Raw genomic sequence first — 18,372 nt, forward strand, 5'->3', positions numbered from 1 at the left:
ATTTTCTATAATGGACTCAGAAATATTTACAAATGCCAAAGAAATATGTAATGAACTTACTAATTAGAGAACCTGGCAATAAGAAACATTATCGCTGGGACCTTGCTGTTGACTGATGAAATAGAATTTGTCCTATATCATCACATGCGCAGATCCTTATTCTCAATTGCGGCCAAGGAGATACTGATCTCACCCAAGTATATTGAACTGTAACTCCACTAAATAGAATGCAGCTTAAAGAAACTCAATGCTGCCACTATAATCTTGCTTGCCACCACTCTAATATGCAATTAATGACACCAAATGTTGTTTGTAATATCAGAACTATGACCCTCTGTGATAGCCGTTCTCTCATTAATTAAGAGCAATGAATAATAATTCTTGGCACCAAATATATATTCAAACCCTAGATCGATTTTGCAGCAGTAATTAACGCACAATTCATTGGCGTGGGATAATCAACTCAAAGTGCAAGAACTGATAAGAATTTACAATTCTGTCAGCAACAACTCATTAAACCCTTGAAAGTCTACAAACTCACACAATAACAAATGAAATAGAAATTATATCCATCTCCAAGAGCTTGCTTTTAATAGTTCAATTCAAATGGCTCCTCCTTTACACCAAAGCGCCAGTGGCTTCATGTTTACACTTTTCACTCAGAAGGCTTCATTTCTCAAAAAGTAACTTTATGTTATAATTTAAAGCTGACAAATAATAAAGTCACTTTATGAATTAAATTTCCCCATTGCTTGAAAGTCAACCTTTTCACTGATATAGTTGTATCTTGATACACAAGGTTCCTGTTTCATGTTCCCATGATTTAAAACTTTTCATCTCAATCCCAACGAGCTATAACACTAAGGTGCACATTAAAAAATTTCAATTAAAATAGCAACCGTAGTAAATATAATTAAATTATAACCAATAGTGCACCCAACTTGCGAAAATGGCATAACAACACCAGAACCGAAACTTTGATAGCATAAGATTAATCTCGATGATAAAAGATGAGTGTTCTTGATCAGGTGACATACTAAAAATAGATGCTCCCTCAAAGAATCTTGGAGCCCAAATCAAAAGTTAGAACATTTGAAAGAATCATATAACTCCTCTAAATCATTTCAGCTTATTGGAATCATCCATTGACTTACTATAAATAGTATCTCCCTCAAAATGGAGCCAAAAATCACAATTGGCCATTGGATAGCCAAATAAAACAAGGTCCTCTAAACACCAGTATCAACCTACAAGGGCCCAATGATGGGGTAATCCATTAACTTTCATTCAACTAAAAAATGGGGACATTACATATATCAATTCCTATTTGGCAACCTCCCTTGATTAACATAGACAACAAATATATGGACTCTACTCACACAGCTCCTCTAAACTTAGAAATGACTGCACACTACACACAACAAATCCGTAAAGTTGCAAATGACTACTCACAACTCTACTAATTACTCGATACAAGCTATAGGCTCAAATGACCAATAAATAAAAAAAATTGGGAAATATTTTTGGCAGCTTTTAGGGTTTTCCCAGGCAAAAAAAATCACACGGATTATTCATGAGTTCTTGCAAGGTGATTGATCATGATTTTTCCAAAATTTAAGGCAAAACATCCTAAAAGACTCATGTCGACCAAAAAATCCCCTTTTTTTGGGGAAGTAATTGGCAAAACTTCCAATCCACAATAATTGGGATAAATTGTGATTAAAATGCGGTTTTTGCTTCAATGGGTAATCCTATGTTTATGGGTGGGCCCCTAGATTCTTAATGAGTTGCATGATGGGCTTGACAAAGATCACAAAGAACATCAAATGTTAGTGTATATTATGGAAAGAGGTATAAGACTCTTTTGATTAGGTAATCACAAAAATCCATAAGAATCCACTTCTCAACTCTCAATGAACTGTTTGACATTGATTACTTGACATATGGCATATGAATTCTTTATTTGATCAATTGGCTAAACCTGTATTCAACCCCACATGGCAATGCCTGAATAAGCTAATCGAGTCATCTTGTATTCCAAAGAGTAATTGAAAAATAGGCGTAGTTTGAGTTAGGTGCTCCTACCATTAATGTGCTCTTTGTATGAGGCATGATAGAAGAATGGAAAACCCTTTCATTTTGTCAACAAACAAGTTTGAATTTTGAGAACCAAGCAGAAAATATGTTTCAAACCAATTAATTAGCAAAATTTGAGTAGCTAGAAGCACAAAGAATGAATAAAACAGCCAGATTGAAGTAAATCTGAGTTGTGTAAATAGGTACTTGACTTGGTTATTTGATTTCTTGAGCAGTTTGTTTTTGATTTTAAAGTCAAAATATTTGAAATGCTTCTTCTATGAATTTGTAGCAATCCTAGGTTAAGATGGATCTGAGGAGAGTTTGACTTGAGAGCCATGGTATTCACTAAAAGAGCTATGAAGGCCATAGAGATGGAGTAATCAGGAGAAACTAGGAAATTTTTCAAGGATACTGGGGTAAATGAGAGATATACATTCATAAATCATTCAAGTAGTGATACATGTTTCCACAGCTGGTCTAGAAGCAAAGCAAAGGAGATATCTAATAAACAATGCACAGGAATATGGTCTAGGTAATGTGGAGGTTCCTAATTGCTTATTTGTAATAATCATTAAATAGACCACTGCAACAATTTTTTAATATTCAGAATATATTTGCAAACCAACAGATCATATTTTGTTTTCAAAAAATATGGATTTAATTGGAAAAAACAGTTTTTTACACAATAGAGAAACTCAGAAAAAAAAAAAGAAAATGGTTCTAGGAGGCTGTAAAATGATGGAAAACTTGTTGGAGACAAATGTGTAATGGTGAAACATTTGAGTGTGGAAGAAAGGAGTGACTTAAAGAAATTATAAATATTCGAAACTTACAGTAAAATCTTTCAAAAGTTCAGAGAAAATTACTCCAATAGCCCATTTCTTCTTCAGTGTAGACATAAGCAATTTTTTGTTGAAAATTATTTTAAAAAGAGAAACAGTTGGGTGCCTTAGTACTTTTGGGCACCAAAGTAGAATCTTGCAAAAATGAGAATAGGAGCAGAGAAAATGTGGTAGCAAAATTAATATATGTACTATAATGAAGTGGGAGTAAAATAAAGTAAAATAAAGGAGAAAAAACAATGAAATTGAGTCCTTCATTTGAAGGGATACGCAAGCCAAGATTGAGGATCAATGCTAAAGATGAGAAGTGAAAATGGAAAGATAGTAATATTTTTATTATTTTCAGAAGATGTGGATAAAACTAGTTTCAAAGAAACTATTTTTATCATTTTTGAAGCTTCAAGAAGCTATAGCTGGAAGGCTATAAATATGTGTCATTTAGACATTCAATGTAATGGAACTCGATGCTAGACTTATGTTGTAGAAATTGTCATTCAAGTCCAAAGTTAGATTAGATTTAATTCTTTTCATAAAGAATACTAATTTGAAGCTTAATTATGCTGCCAAATGTTTACATTCAACTCTTTTCCACATGTTTTAATCATTCAAGGAAGAATCCAGTTAATAAGAAGACTTGTGTACAGTTTTGAATGTTTTGTGATAATTAATTGCTTTATCTTTTTTCTTGCCAGACCATTAATATTCTGTGTTTTTCTTTGCCAAATCAAATGATTGATACAGTTCCAAAAGGTCTTGGTCTTAATTTTAGGATAGTATTCTTGTCTATGTTTTATCTATTATAAATTCAGAAAAAAAATCGTTGGTGAGATGGTGTTTCTTCAGTCTGGTGCTTTAACCTCTGATGCAGATTTTGATAGGTCAACTTTAGTTATTTAGTTTATCCTTTTGCAAATCAAAAAATAAAGATTTTATTGTGTTCATATTCGCTGTCTTGTTTTTTTTGTTTAAAGATTTTATAGTTGATTAAGTGAGCGAGCTTCAAGAAATCATATCCTCATCCATTGTTTTGTTTTGTCTTGTCATGAAAGTGAAATTAAAACACCACCAAGTCACCAAAGAATTTCTAATTAGTAATTTTTATTTATATCAAAAATTGAAGTTGACGTGTATTGCACTTATTTTTTGGTCTATGATATTGATGGGTGTTGAACTTTGATCTATATATGAAGGAAATTAGTAAGTGATTGTTTATGGAAAATAGGTTCTATAAATTAATGTGTTTTCTAATGCTTGAAAAAAATTGCATAATTTTCTTGTTGAGTTTTGGCCAAGTTTTTTGTATTGTTTTTGGCATCTGCTGATTCTGAGTGTTTACATTATTTTTTGGGCCAGTCCAATTATTGCCTAGTGTCAGTTTTTAAACTATGCCAGATTGTATCATAAGAATTTTGATATTTGGCCAACACAAATTATTTGAAGAAAAGGTAATTTTTTGGCTGTACATCTCAGCGTTAGGTTTTCCTTTTAGTATAATTGCTCTTCAGCGTGCATTTCTATACCTGTATCGGGATGGACATGATAAGGTCTGGGAAAAAATTGGTCACTAAAATCTTGGACCATGACTGCCATGCCTGGACTGTGCACAATAGACAACAGATTACAGTACAGTGGCTGAAATGGTAGCTAGCATGCCAATATGCACAAAAGGCATCTTTAAGATTAATCAATGCAATATTAAAACCTATTTTTTCATGCATCAGGGTCTCTTTAATGCCTATTGTCACCAGTTTTCTATGTAATGCCATTGGACCATTCTGTTTATAAATAAATAGCTTTCTCATTTATAATTCAATTAAAATATTGGTTTCTAAATGGATTGATGATTGTTAGCTGCGAGCTACCATAACCAGATATATGATATGTATTGTGTTATAGATTCGTGGTTTTCATTCATTCATGATTAGTGTTCCTCGTAGCAACAAAAATCTTTGGTGGAAAGTTCAGCAAAGAAAACGTTTAAAATAAATTTATTTAAATCAAGATTCAAATAGGAAAAAAATGGATTTAAAAAAATGTAAAAAATAAAGGTAGAGGGACGCAACTTGTTTCTAAAGTTTAAAGGTATTTTAATAGCATATATAGAGAAAACAAATGTGAGGCTTTAGCCCATGAATTGTCAAATTTAGATTTTGTTGTTTATGTTTATGTCGCTGATTACATTGCATTTCACAATGCATGCCTAATGGTCCATAAATAATAGCCAGATGCTGACAGTTTGTAGTTAATAGGTTCTTCCCTAATGAGAACAAAGTTTTGCTTTTTTAGCTTATAGTTTCTTAATAAGAATGAATCCTCTTTGATTGAAGGTGAACACAAAGGTTTTCAATGACCCTTATTTGCAATTTTATATTATTGATCGTATATAGTATGTTATCATGCATTGTCACTGTTTTGCTGTTTATTTTGTAAAGTTTTTGCAAATTCTAATGATCAGATCTGTGGTGATACCTTTAATATGCTTGCTGTTCTGATCTTCCTTTATCTCTGGGCTCGAAATTGGATGACAATATTGATTGTCCTTCTGAAATATATTTATCACAGTAAGTATCGATTTGTGGCAGAGTTGTTTATAGGAGCAGACTTGGTGTTCAATTGCGTGTCCTTTAACTACAACTATACCCACCTCATATACCATAACCAAAGGGCATGTCCCTTAAAGGGACATGACCCTATCTAGGTCGGCCCACAATACCTTCTCAAAATCGGCACCTAGAAGGAGATGTTTAATGTTTAACAGACATAAATAATTAGTTAATGTTAATGCTTAACAAATAGTCATTACCAAGGTTCGCTGATTCATGCTTAACAAGGGTAATGTATTAATAGCCTTTAGAATGGTATTCTATGAGAGAAGAGAAATGTGCGATCTGCATAGTCAGACCAGTTTGAGTATCAAAGTTAGAGTTTTAACACTCCCTCTTAACTTGATAATCATACTGAGAGATAACATATCTAGCATCATCAATTAAGATGAATAAGCATAGATTGATACTCTACATCTATTTGAATCTTCTGAGCATGTGGTATAATGGAACACATGATACTACATCATATTACCATCTTGTGATATGACTTATCAGTTATACTAGTGATGATAGTATTGCATGGAATGCAACACATAGGATAAAATCTGAAGAATGATTCAATTCTTCATTTATCCAGGTTGTGATTCATAGGTATTGGTAATCCTATATCACAACATGATCTAGAGTTAAGATCTACTAGAACACAGGATAAAGTTTGAAGAATAAAATTTTCCTTTATCCAAGTTGTGATTCATAGGCATTGAAATGTTTTTGTCACAAATGATCTTGAACTCATCTAGATCTGACAGTAGTTATCTATTGTTCAACACATTATCTAAGAGATCCTCATCTCTCATAAGGTCTTTTATACAAGTTTGCATTATCTCAGAGATTGTCATCTCCTAAATAATGAATATAAATGGTGGAGCCCATAACAATCAATAGTGTGACAATAAAATTATTTTGTTAATAATTTAAAGAATATAAAATTTTATAATTCAACCATACCAAGTCTTTTTCTGAAGTGATCTATCCTCACTTGAGAGAGAGGTTTGGTAAGAATATCTGCTATCTGATCTGCACTACAAATGTATTCTAATTTTATAGTATTCCTATCTACCATATTACTAACATAATGGTAAGGAATTTCAATATGCTTGGACCTGTCATGGAAAACTGGATTCATAGAAAGCTTTACCGGAACTCTGATTATCACAATGAATAATTAGGATTCATGGCTTGACCAAATAATCCCACAAGTAACTTTCTAAGCCAAACTGCTTCCCGAGAGGCCATCGCTACTGCAATGTATTCAGCTTCTGTGGAACTTTGTGCTACTGAAGACTGTTTTCTGCATATCTATGGTATCATTGCTGATCCTAAACTGAAACAACACCCAGAAGTACTTTTTCTATCCTTAACACTTCCACCCCAATTTGAGTATGTGAATCCATGTAAATCCTAGTCAACTTTCTCATATTTGAGCCCAAGGTTAAGAGTGCCTTGTAAGTATCTCATAATGTGTTTGACTGCAACTAGGTGAATCTCCTTTGGCTCATACATAAGCTGACTTAAGGCGTCAACAACATAGCAAATATCACGTCTGGTATTACCAAGTACATAAGGGACCCAATCATCTATCTATAGAGAGTAGAATCTATGGAAGGTGATCCTGCTGCTGCTTCTTTAAGTTTATGTAGACTAGTCTCCATTGCAAAAGACATAGACTTGCAGTTCTACATTCCAAATCTTTTCAAGATATCTGATGTATACTTTCCTTGATTAAATATGATTCTGTCAGAATTCTACCTTACTTCCAATTCTAGGAAGTAATGAAGAAGTCCCAAATCTTTCATCTCAAATTCTTTGATTAGATTTTTCTTGCATTGATCTATGAGATGATCATCACCTGTTATTAGTAAATCATCAACATACAGTATCAAAATTACCATATCATCTTTATCCCTTTTGTAATATAGATTTAGATCAATTTCATTTCTGGAGAATCCTAAGTTGGTGAGATATTTATCAGTTCTTTCATACTAAGCCCTTGGAGCTTGTTTAAGCCCATAGAGAGCTTTCTTGAGCCTGCAAACAAAAACTTAGGGATCATGAGTTTCAAATCATTCAGGTTGCTCCAAATATACCTCTTCTGTAATCTTTCCATTTAGAAATGCTGTTTTACATCCATCTGATCTACTTTCCATCCCTTCGATGCTGCAATAGCTAGGACTGCTCTTACAGAGGTGTATTTGGCAGTAGGAGTAAAGGTTTCTTCATAATCAATCCCTTCTTTCTGAGAGAATCCCTTGGCTACAAATCTGACTTTATATTTTTCAATGCTACCATGAGCAACATGCTTTATTTTAAACATCCACTTGGAAGAAACAATAAATTTTCCTTCAGGTCTTGGAACAATTTCTCAAACATCATTCTTTATAATGGATTGGTATTCTTCCGCCTTAGCACCCTTCCAAGCTATATGTTTAATAGCATCTGAAACATTGGTTGGTTCTGATTTAGACAAATCATTCATGTTTGCTGTATAACTAGAAAATCTTTTGGGTCTTTTTCTTTCTCTGATTGTTCCGGATGGTACAGCAAAGTCTTGTGCTTCTTCTACTATCTTAATGGACCAAAGTGGTCTTTTCTTAGAATTTTGAATTTCTTCAAGATTGATATTTGAATTTCATCTTCAATTTCTTCAATGTTCTCCCTTTGAGACTCAGATTCAGTATTTCTTTCAGAACTAGGTAAGGGAGAGGGATCTTTAGAATTGAGGGCTCTTTTGAATGCTAAATCTTCTTCAAAAATTACATCCCTACTGTTAGAATTTATAATCTTTCCTTGGTTGTATTTATTAAATGGGATAAACCAAGGTATCCCTTAAGTTGTTTGTCCTCTAGTCCACATGTGAGGACAAGTCTATTTTGTAATTCCTTTATTAAGGAAAATAGTTATTCCTCCTTAAGAGGATTATGACACTTGTTATGCACACACTTATGAATGTGGCAATCATTCACATGGGAGTTGCAAATGACTCCTCCTCTCATCTCTTTATAAGAGATGCTTCTCTCTCATTCTTAACACACAATCACTATGTAGTTCTTGTAATGAGCCAGTGGCTCCATTTTCTCTCTTCTCTCTCCTTCTTTCATTCTTTAGGCATTTGCCTCATTCATATTATTCACAAGGGGTTTTCTTTGCTTTCCCCTTTCAAATCTTTGTCTCCTCTTGTTGATTCATTGGTGGTTGTTCATTCTTTCATGCTCTCTTTCGATCTGAGTTTATGGTAACTATTTTCACAAACTCTCTTGGATTAATTGATAATTCTTTTATTTTAGTTCATTTCAATATTATTGTTTCTAACATGGTATCAGAGCAAACTAACCTTTGTTTTGAGTTTTGTGATGTTGGATTGGAGCTCACCTTATTTCGACCTAGGTAACTCTATTTAAAAATTATTTTTTCTACTCTTAGTACCATTTATTAATTTGAGTTTAATATTTTTTTTGATTTTAAAATTACATTATTATCTCCCTAACATTTGATTGTAGGGAACACTTAAATAATATTAGTTAATGTTAATTAGAACTTACATTATAGTCGATTAGATTTACTTCTATTCATATTATTATTATTTTCTCTCATCTATTTTAAAAAAAAAATTTAATATCTATATTCTTTTTAGAAATTCTCAACAATATTTATTATTTTCAAATCTTATTTATGATTTTATTCTTATTAACTTCAATTAAATAAATCATATTCATTTTTTTATAAATATATATTTTATTGTCTCCTTTTTGAATTATTTAAATCTTAATATTATATATATATATTTTTTCTCTTTATTTGACTTTGTTTTCCTCAGAACTATGGACGACAGACGAATCTGAAACAATCGCCTTTACCTTGGGCTCTTTTCTTTTAAATGCCTTTCTTTTTTTCGCTGCATCCTCCTTTCATTATTGCTCATCCTACATGCAAGGCCAAAATATGAGTAGCTAGCTTGTTTTGTTTTTCGCTGTATTCACTCCTTCCTTTGCATGCGTGAGTTGGTGGCCTTTCGCGGTCTATTCTTTCATGTTGAATTCCGCTTCTTCCTTTTTTGCATGACCTGCAATATATAAATCTTCTAAATCGTATGTCCCATTTTTAAGAAACCCTTTTGTTAGTTTCAGAGAAAAATGTATTGGATGAAGTAGCACATTGTGTTCGAAAAGGTCTTGTTTGCAATTTCAATGATCTCTGGCGCAATCTGCGAGATTTGCATTTTATGGAGTACCTCCATCGAATGTTAGTATAGTGGCCTTTTATGTAAGAGGCTTTGCATGCAATAGTTTAATAAGTTTTTTGTGCAAAAAGTTTAATAAGTTTTTTAAATAGCTCTTAATTAGCTTTTGTTAACATTTTGTAAAGTCATTTTATTCTAAGCAAAATTTAAATTTCAAAGGTTTAATATAACATTTTTATTATTGTTTTAGTAATAACGTGCTTTAAAGTTCTAACAATGGATAAGCTTACAATAAAGATTTTAAGTTTTTATCAATAAAGCATGAATGCTTTAAGTTTTAAATGACATTTTATTGTTTCTAAATGACATTTCATGTATTACTTTATTAATAAAGATTTACTTTTAGTTTTATTTAATAAGCCTTTTAGAATGGTTGTAGCATAAGTTATAAAATTGATTTATAACTTAATGTTTGACATTCTCATATTTCAAACTCTTTCAAAAACATTAATCGGGATTCCATATTCTCAAGTCATAAAATTTGGTTATAACCTATAAGTTTGGTTATTTACTATTTAGTTGCGAGTTATAAAATTCATTTATAACTTGTACGTTTGGTTTTTATTCATATTCAGATACGACTAACTTCTAGTTTTTTTAAATAGTTTTTTTTAAATGGATATTTGCAGATTCTTTAATAATTTAATAACTATTTTGCATGTTGCAAGATTATTCCTCTAACGTTTTCTTGCAGGTCTGCATCATTATTCGCCTGTTACAACATCCATTCTAAGTTATTCTCTGACAACTTTTTATAACTCTTGATTATTATTTTCAGAATATTATTCAAAGTCTTCCATTTGCAGCATTACATGATAAAGAGAAATCATTGCTAAAAAAAAAGGTTGTTGCTATTTAACCACGTTAAAACATATTTTCCTATGAATTCATGTAGACACTTAATACAGTAAGTCTATTTCAAACGAAATGAGTACATAAATGTCTCTTTTCTCTCTCTTGCTATCATAATTAAACCTAAACCTTTTGCATGCCTAACTTTTTTTAACTCTCTCCTCTGGGCCCAACCCCCTACACTTGATTAATAGAACCCACCGACTCCACTAGAATCCCTATGTTGTCATCCCCAGAAGAGGCCCTCATCTGAGGATGAACCCTTCGATTTTCACAATATCGGACCACCACTAAGATTGCATCAAATAATGCATATGCCCTAGCCACCATATCTGTTGGCAGTAGCCTTGCAATATGAATCATTTCCCTTTCAAAATACATGCGATTCCTTAGCCGCAACCCTATCCTCATTGTATCCAAAAGGGTCATTCGTACCATATCCTCATCAAATTTCTTGATGGGAATAATTCCTCCCACCCATGCCTTTGAACCTTGCAACGAATAACCACTAATTGCCTCATCTAGTATGGCTGCATTCACAAAAGGTGGATTAATACAGACCTCTTCAATCTTCATCATCATCATCATCCTATACTCAGGTAACATATCATATATGTTTGAGTACAATATGGACAATATTTGTGTTTGATAAATAGGATGCGGTGCTCTTGGCCTCAACACCCCATCTCCTATTATGCTCCTTATTGCATGCTCCACCTCTCCAAGCATTGCTTGAAATAGTTCATCAAAATCTCCTCTCAGGTATGTTGACTCCAGTGGAAATTCCCATGTTAAAATGGGTATCATAACTCGGAGATTCAGTACTTTGTGATCCATTTCCTCTCAGCAACCTGCATTAAAAATTCATAAGGAATATAAGTTTTTTTTCATGACAAATATGATGCTTTTTCATACTCTACTTTCATATGCTTTACCTTCACCTAGAATCAACTCGACTGAAGTTTTTTTGAATAAGACTCTAAATGCTTCTCTCTACTTCATTCTTTTTGTTTGCATCTTGTAGAAGTTTTTTTTTCTTTTCTATTCGATTACATTGTTAACTGCCCAATGCATGTTAGCGGATTCATTTTTGGCTTACAACTATCTATTCTAGTTATATTCTTTTGTAACTGTTAAACTTTTCTAATCATTGCTTTAACGTCTCTGTTCATGTATGCACAAAATTTAGAAAAAATTTAGTTGTTCATGTAAGATGCTTTTTCGGCTTTCATCATTCTGAAAATTCGGTTATTTTTTTTTAACAAAAAAGAGTACTCTATTTTGCTTTGGTAGTCATTACTAATTATTGTGACTAGATTTTGTTATTCCAAATTTATTAAAAGATTAATATTTAAGAGACTTTGTCTTTATTCAAAATGTTCATTCTACTTGATCTATATATATATTTTTAAGGATCCTCTCAATATTGTGACTTACCATATATTTATTTAAGTATATATGGGTGCACACATATATACCCAGATAAATATATAATTTTATGACTATAATATTTCAAAAATTGATATATACCTTCACAAAATGAATTAAGTACTCATGTTTACCCTCAATGGAGTTTTATACCTGATATACATATTTTGTTTATTTATTTTCTCAATGATCATCCTTGGATCTCTGCATTTACCTTAATTCTGATTGGATTATGAGTTATCTTACACATATTGCCTTCAACCTTATTGTGATATTTTGATGTGCACATAATTGCACTATTATGCTTTTATAGCATCATTCTATACCCATGTTGGCACTTTGTGATATACATGATTGATATGATATTTTGTTTTGAGTTGCATAGGGAGCCAATTTTTATCAAGGATAACTAGGTAGGTCCCCTCAGTATAACTGATACATAGTTTCCTTATCTGACCCATGGAGTATCCCTCCATCCTATATTGGTGAGCACTCATTCTATATGGAGTTTCCCTCCATTTGATCCTATCTGTTCCACTTTGATAGGATAATTTCTTTATGGAGTTTCCCTCCATTTGGTTCTATTGGTTCCACTTTGGAAGATTAATATTTATATGGAGTTCTCCTCCATTTGATTCTATATGCTCTACTTTGAAAGGTTGATATTTATGGAGTTTACCTCCATGTTGTTCCATCTTTGTTCCTCAATGCGAGGATGATATTTTATGGGGATTTCCCATTTCTATCTCTTTGTCTCCTTGGTGTATGCTCCTAGTTTTGATTTATTCATGGTATGACTTCCTACACCTTGCTCATTTTTTAGTATATAGGTGACGAGGCTACCATATCTTGGAGCACTCCAATATTGGAGACTCTATTTGAGAAAGTTGTTTTGACCCATGATGATTTTTTTTCTCGTGGCAATGATGTTGCTTGTCCATGATGGATTTCCAATTTGAAGGCAATATGTTGTTACACCCTCATAATCAATTTGTTTGAGTATCCTATCAAAAATCATGATTATACTAATTTGATCAACATTTCTCTTTTTTTAATTTATTTTCATATATTAATGTGATAATGATCTGCATACTTTATTGCTTAGATCATGAGTCATGCATGTTATGGATTGATCACCCATTAACTTGCAGTGGGATGATTCATTAAGTGGACTGTCTATATCCACATGATTGATGCAATGTTGATGCAAGTATCATTAGTTGGCCTTGTCTGTGGTCATTAGTACATTAGTATAATATACTTGTCATGAGAAAACTGATCAAACATTTTTGTACTTATTGATAATATTTTGAGTATATACTTTATCTTGATATCAGGTTATCTCCATTGCTTTATGGTAACATGTTTTATTTTCCTCATTGTTTCTCTATCAAAGTTTTACTATCCTTATTCAAAAGGATTTCTAATTTGTATATATGATGAAATACTTCTTGTGGATGGTTGTCTTGTTTCTTGTGTCTATGTTTTTCAGGTAATCCATCCAGGCACATACAAGATTTGGTGTACTTTAATGACCTATCCATTTCTCTCTTGGCTGTACGAAGATGTACCTACACTCACAAGAGACCTTTTGCATAAAATAAGACATTGTCAAAGTTCAATTTGCTACTATGTTCATTGTAAAAATTAGGGTTTAATACCCTTTGATGTAATTTCCCCAAGTAAAGATTAAAGGGGGGTGTTAGAATTTATAATCTTTCCTTGGTTGTATTTATTAAATGGGATAAACCAAGGTATCCCTTAAGTTGTTTGTCTTCTAGTCCACATGTGAGGACAAGTCTATTTTGTAATTCCTTTATTAAGGAAAATAGTTATTCCTCCTTAAGAGGATTATGACACTTGTTATGCACACACTTATGAATGTGGCAATCATTCACATGGGAGTTACAAATGACTCCTCCTCTCATCTCTTTATAAGAGATGCTTCTCTCTCATTCTTAACACACAATCACTATGTAGTTCTTGTAATGAGCCAGTGGCTCCATTTTCTCTCTTCTCTCTCCTTCTTTCATTCTTTAGGCATTTGCCTCATTCATATTATTCACAAGGGGTTTTCTTTGCTTTCCCCTTTCAAATCTTTGTCTCCTCTTGTTGATTCATTGGTGGTTGTTCATTCTTTCACGCTCTCTTTCGATCTGAGTTTATGGTAACTATTTTCACAAACTCTCTTGGATTAATTGATAATTCTTTTATTTTAGTTCATTTCAATATTATTGTTTCTAACACTACTAAGTTCAATATTTCTCTAACCAGGTATGAAAATCCTATATGCTTTAGATGTTTCCAAAGAAACGTGAATCGGAATCGGATCGGAATCGGCAAGGCCGAATCAAATTGTGAATCGGCAATGAATCGGCAATGAATCGGCAAATTTGAAAAAACCCTTTAAATTTAAAGATTTTAACAATTTAAAACTTATTTCATGCACCCTTTATTGAATATAACTTAAGCACACTATAACATCATCAAATAGAAGTTAAAACTTAACATACATAAACATGAAACATAAAATCCATCACATACGTAACTATGTTATCTAAAATGTAAATTGTAGGCTAGCTGAAGTACATAGAAATCAAATGATCATAATGATTTTAAATTTTAAATCATAGAATGTATGTAAGATGATCCATAAGACATCAAATCATAAATTTATGTAAGAATCTAAGATGAAGATCCATGAAAGTTTGAAACTTTGAAACATATGTCTATCAATGATTCAGTATCAATATCTGTAAACAAAATATAAAAACAAGGCTCCAGCTCAAGCCTCAGGCTCATAGTCATCATCATCCTCAACATCATCCTCAAGCTCGGCTACAGCCTCAGCCTCAGCCTCTGAGTATCCAGTTTGCCTAGTAGCAAGGCGTCTAATGTAGGTCCTAGAGGACTGTCGAGCCATATCTCCCGCATATAAGATGGGCTCACGAATGTCGCTAGGGCCTGTGTCTGTGCGTGCACGTGTGCGTCTACCAATGCTTGAAGAACGTGCTCTAGCTGCCTCAGCCTTTATATCCACCTGGTCAATCCACGCACGGTCTTCCTCAGTGAAGACTGGATCTACAACCTCTGTGAGCCACTCTGATTCTGGATCAATCTCCTCCAGAATGATCGGAGAGGAGTCAGTGCCCAAAATCTGTCTGATCCTAAGACGGAGGTTGTAATGAACGAAGACAAGATCATTCAACCTCTGCACTGTCAACCTGTTTCTCCTCTTCGAGTGGATGTGCTCGAACAAGGACCAACTGCGCTCACATCTAGAAGCGCTGCTTGGCTGACTCAGAATACGAATGGCAATTTTTTGAAGTTTTGGGGTTGTGGCCCCAAACATTTGCCACCATCTATCTGAAATAAGGGAAAATAAAAATAATTAGTCTCATTCACAAATTACAAATTACAAGTTAACTCTAAAATTACATAATCAACTTTAAGTTTAGAATCTAGATTCATGAACATTGAATATATTATTTAATTTTTACCTGGCTGTATTGTTTCCCGAGCATCTATGGCTACCCTGCTAGAGAAAAGTGGCCCTTCTTTATTATTGAACTTATCAAGCTCAATAATTGCAGCACTGCTATCCTCATCAGTACTCAACCTCTGGATCACTGTATATAATCCGGTGAGAACCTTCTCATCCGCCTTGAAGTCAGGATGGAAACGAAATGCCGAATTCAAAAAGTAAGCTTCTGCATGGATGGGTCTGTGGAGCTGATTCTGCCATCTCCTATCAATGATGTCCCAAATAGGGGCATACTTCTCCTGCACTCCTGCATACTGAGCTCTAATGGCCTCCTTGGCCCTATCCATGCCCTCATATATGTAGCCCATAGAGGGTTTCTCCCCATCAGCAGTTCGTAGGAGAGATACAAGAGGCTCAGTGGCCTACATATAAAGTAAAACAAAAATTTGAGTCAAAACTTAAACATAGAATAATTCAATAATATAAGGTAAAACTAAATCATTAAACAATTAGCATAGTAAACTGTAAAATATTAAATGTTAAATTGCAATAAAATTACCTTAAGTATTTCTCTAGCAGGTTTCCAAAAACCATCATCATCAAATATGCAATCCACCACATCTATCCCTGCAGTGGTCGTAGCATAGGAAGATGAAATCCACTCCCGCCCAACAAACATGCTCCTCAAATCATCCGTTGATGTCAACAAGGACTGCAAGGTGATGAAATTCGAGGCAAACCTCGTGATCCCTGGACGAGCTAACTCTTTGTCTCCTGTGTACTTCCTCATTGTGCTAAGGACAAATGAATGATTATAAATAAACTTACATATGTTTTTTGCCCTTTCCACACATGACTTGACCCACTCAAGTTTGCCAATTTCCTCCAACATGAGGTCAAGGCAGTGTGCTGCACAAGGGGACCAAAATATGGTGGGGTGCCTCTCCATCAAAAGTTTGCCTACAACAATTTTAAGATAATTAGAAATTCAAATTTCAAACATGTTAGAACTTAGGAAACTTAGAAATTCTAAGTTAGAATTAGAAAAAGTTCAAAATTCAAATAAATTTATTTTCAAAACTTAAAAAGTTAAAAGTTTACCTGCAGCAACATAACTTGCTGCATTATCCGTCACCACTTGCACCACATGTTGTTCCCCCACCTCTGCTATAACTTCCTCAATAACCTCACATAAGTATGTGGCGTTTTTTACATGAGCAGAAGCATCAATGGATTTGAGGAACATGGTATATCCTACAAGTAACAAAACAACGAATTATAATTACTATTAGCAATCAACAAATCAAAATTTGAAATAGTCAATCACGATTCAAAATTATGTATGTAGGAAAGTAGAATGATCAATCACCTCCACAGGATACAAGAAAATTGAGGAGTGTTCTTCCCCTCCTATCTGTCCAACCATCAGTCATGATGGTGCAACCCTTTTCGATCCACTCCTTTCGGTTGTCCTCAAGCTCATGCCTCATATCCTCAACCATTTCCTCCAGGAGGTATCCACTCAACTCAGCCTCAGTTGGGGCTTTAAACCCCGGACCACAAATGGTAACTGCATCTATCATGTTCTGCCAATAAGGAGTCCTGTCACAAATAGATAATGATATTGATTAGAAATTTAGATGTCAAAAACTAAAATCATAAAACAAGTAGATATAATTAAAGTTTTACTTTTACTTTTAACTTTAACTTTGAAGATAACAAAGAAAAAAGAATCAATTACCTGGCTGCAATAAATGGAATGTTGCAAAAGTACCAGAATTTGCAAATCTCTTTTCTGGCAGCATCATGAATCTCCTTGTTCAAACCCATGCCCTCAAGCGTGGGTTGGGAGCCAGGAGTAGTGCGGGGCACAAAGTAACTATCCATTCTGCTTTTCCGCACTCTAGGCCGCAATAGGTTGGTGTTGGACTCTGTCTCAGTATGAGACCGACTACCACTAACACTCACATGAGCACTAGCACTAGGATGAAAAGGAGGCCTAGAAGAACCCTCTCCAACACAACCTACGGATGCGGAAGCTGATGCAGATGCACTTGCAAATGTAGATGCGGTTGCGGATGTGGGAGCATGGGAGCCAATACCTCTTAACCCTTCAAGTTGCATTTTCTTAGTCAACTTGTCTTGTTCAATTTTTTCTAATGCCACTAAACAAGAGCGTTTTGCCTCAGCGGTTTGTTGAGTGCAAACTGTGACATCATGGCCAGGTATGCCAGCAATGTGGTATTTCAATCTATAGATACCTCCCGAATTTATTTTTTCTTTGCAAAATATACATTTTGTTTGATATTTGGTTCTCCCAGGAAACTCTTCATTATATTTCCAGCATTCATTTTTTTACCCATTGTGGAAATTGGAAAATGAAAGCAAAGGGCTGCTGCAATAAAAAAATTCATGTAAAAAATCAAAGTTTGCAACTAATAAACAAAAACTACAAAACAACAAACCCTAGTTTGCAATTTAGTAAAACTAAAATAAAAAACATTCAAGATTTGCAAATGAACACTAAAAAAATTTAACAAAAAATGCATACTACACTAACATGCAAAAAAAAAACCAACACTTACCTCTTGCAAATGAGTTGAGGAGTGTTGATATTGACTCCTTAATGCTCCCAATGCAATTTATGGCCTCCCCAAATGGACTTCTGATCTCTTTGGTGCTCTTCCTTTTTGCCGGTTGGAAACTTATGGAATCTCTTTTCTCTTCTTCTCTCTCACTCTTCCTCTCTTCTACTCATACTAAGCAAATAGAAGGCTCTTTAGGGTTATAACAAAGAGGAAAGTCAACTTAGAAAGCAAATAAAACGTGTTTTTTTAAAAAAAT

The 18,372-nt window shown here is 33.6% G+C and overlaps 2 protein-coding genes across 2 annotated transcripts in view; one reads left to right on the forward strand and one right to left on the reverse strand.

Moving 5' to 3' along the window:
- The window catches only part of LOC149550086 (mediator of RNA polymerase II transcription subunit 33A-like), a 226,544-nt gene that overhangs the window by 70,286 nt on the left and 137,886 nt on the right, over window positions 1–18,372 (forward strand). The gene's annotated exons all lie outside the window — the stretch shown is intronic.
- On the reverse strand, window positions 14,686–17,992 carry LOC149550087 (uncharacterized). The gene is made up of 6 exons (XM_089793232.1): window positions 17,270–17,992; window positions 16,898–17,130; window positions 16,630–16,782; window positions 16,088–16,488; window positions 15,545–15,950; window positions 14,686–15,410 (listed from the first exon to the last, which is right to left on the reverse strand). Exons 1-6 carry the CDS (start codon window positions 17,650–17,652, stop codon window positions 14,830–14,832), a joined length of 2,157 nt encoding a protein of 718 aa, XP_089649358.1. The 5' UTR covers window positions 17,653–17,992; the 3' UTR covers window positions 14,686–14,829.

This window comes from Cupressus sempervirens, chromosome 7, assembly GCF_028749045.1.
Source record: "Cupressus sempervirens isolate cs-2001-9-10 chromosome 7, ASM2874904v1, whole genome shotgun sequence".
Lineage (NCBI taxonomy): Eukaryota > Viridiplantae > Streptophyta > Pinopsida > Cupressales > Cupressaceae > Cupressus > Cupressus sempervirens.

Coding starts and splice junctions, on each gene's coding strand:
- LOC149550087 (XM_089793232.1), bottom strand. CDS start 17,652: ATGCAACTTGAAGGGTTAAGAGGTATTGGCTCCCATGCTCCCACATCC. Junction 17,131..17,269: donor ATTCCATTTATTGCAGCCAG/GTAATTGATTCT, acceptor TATTTGTGACAG/GACTCCTTATTGGCAGAACA. Junction 15,411..15,544: donor TCGGGAAACAATACAGCCAG/GTAAAAATTAAA, acceptor CCCTTATTTCAG/ATAGATGGTGGCAAATGTTT.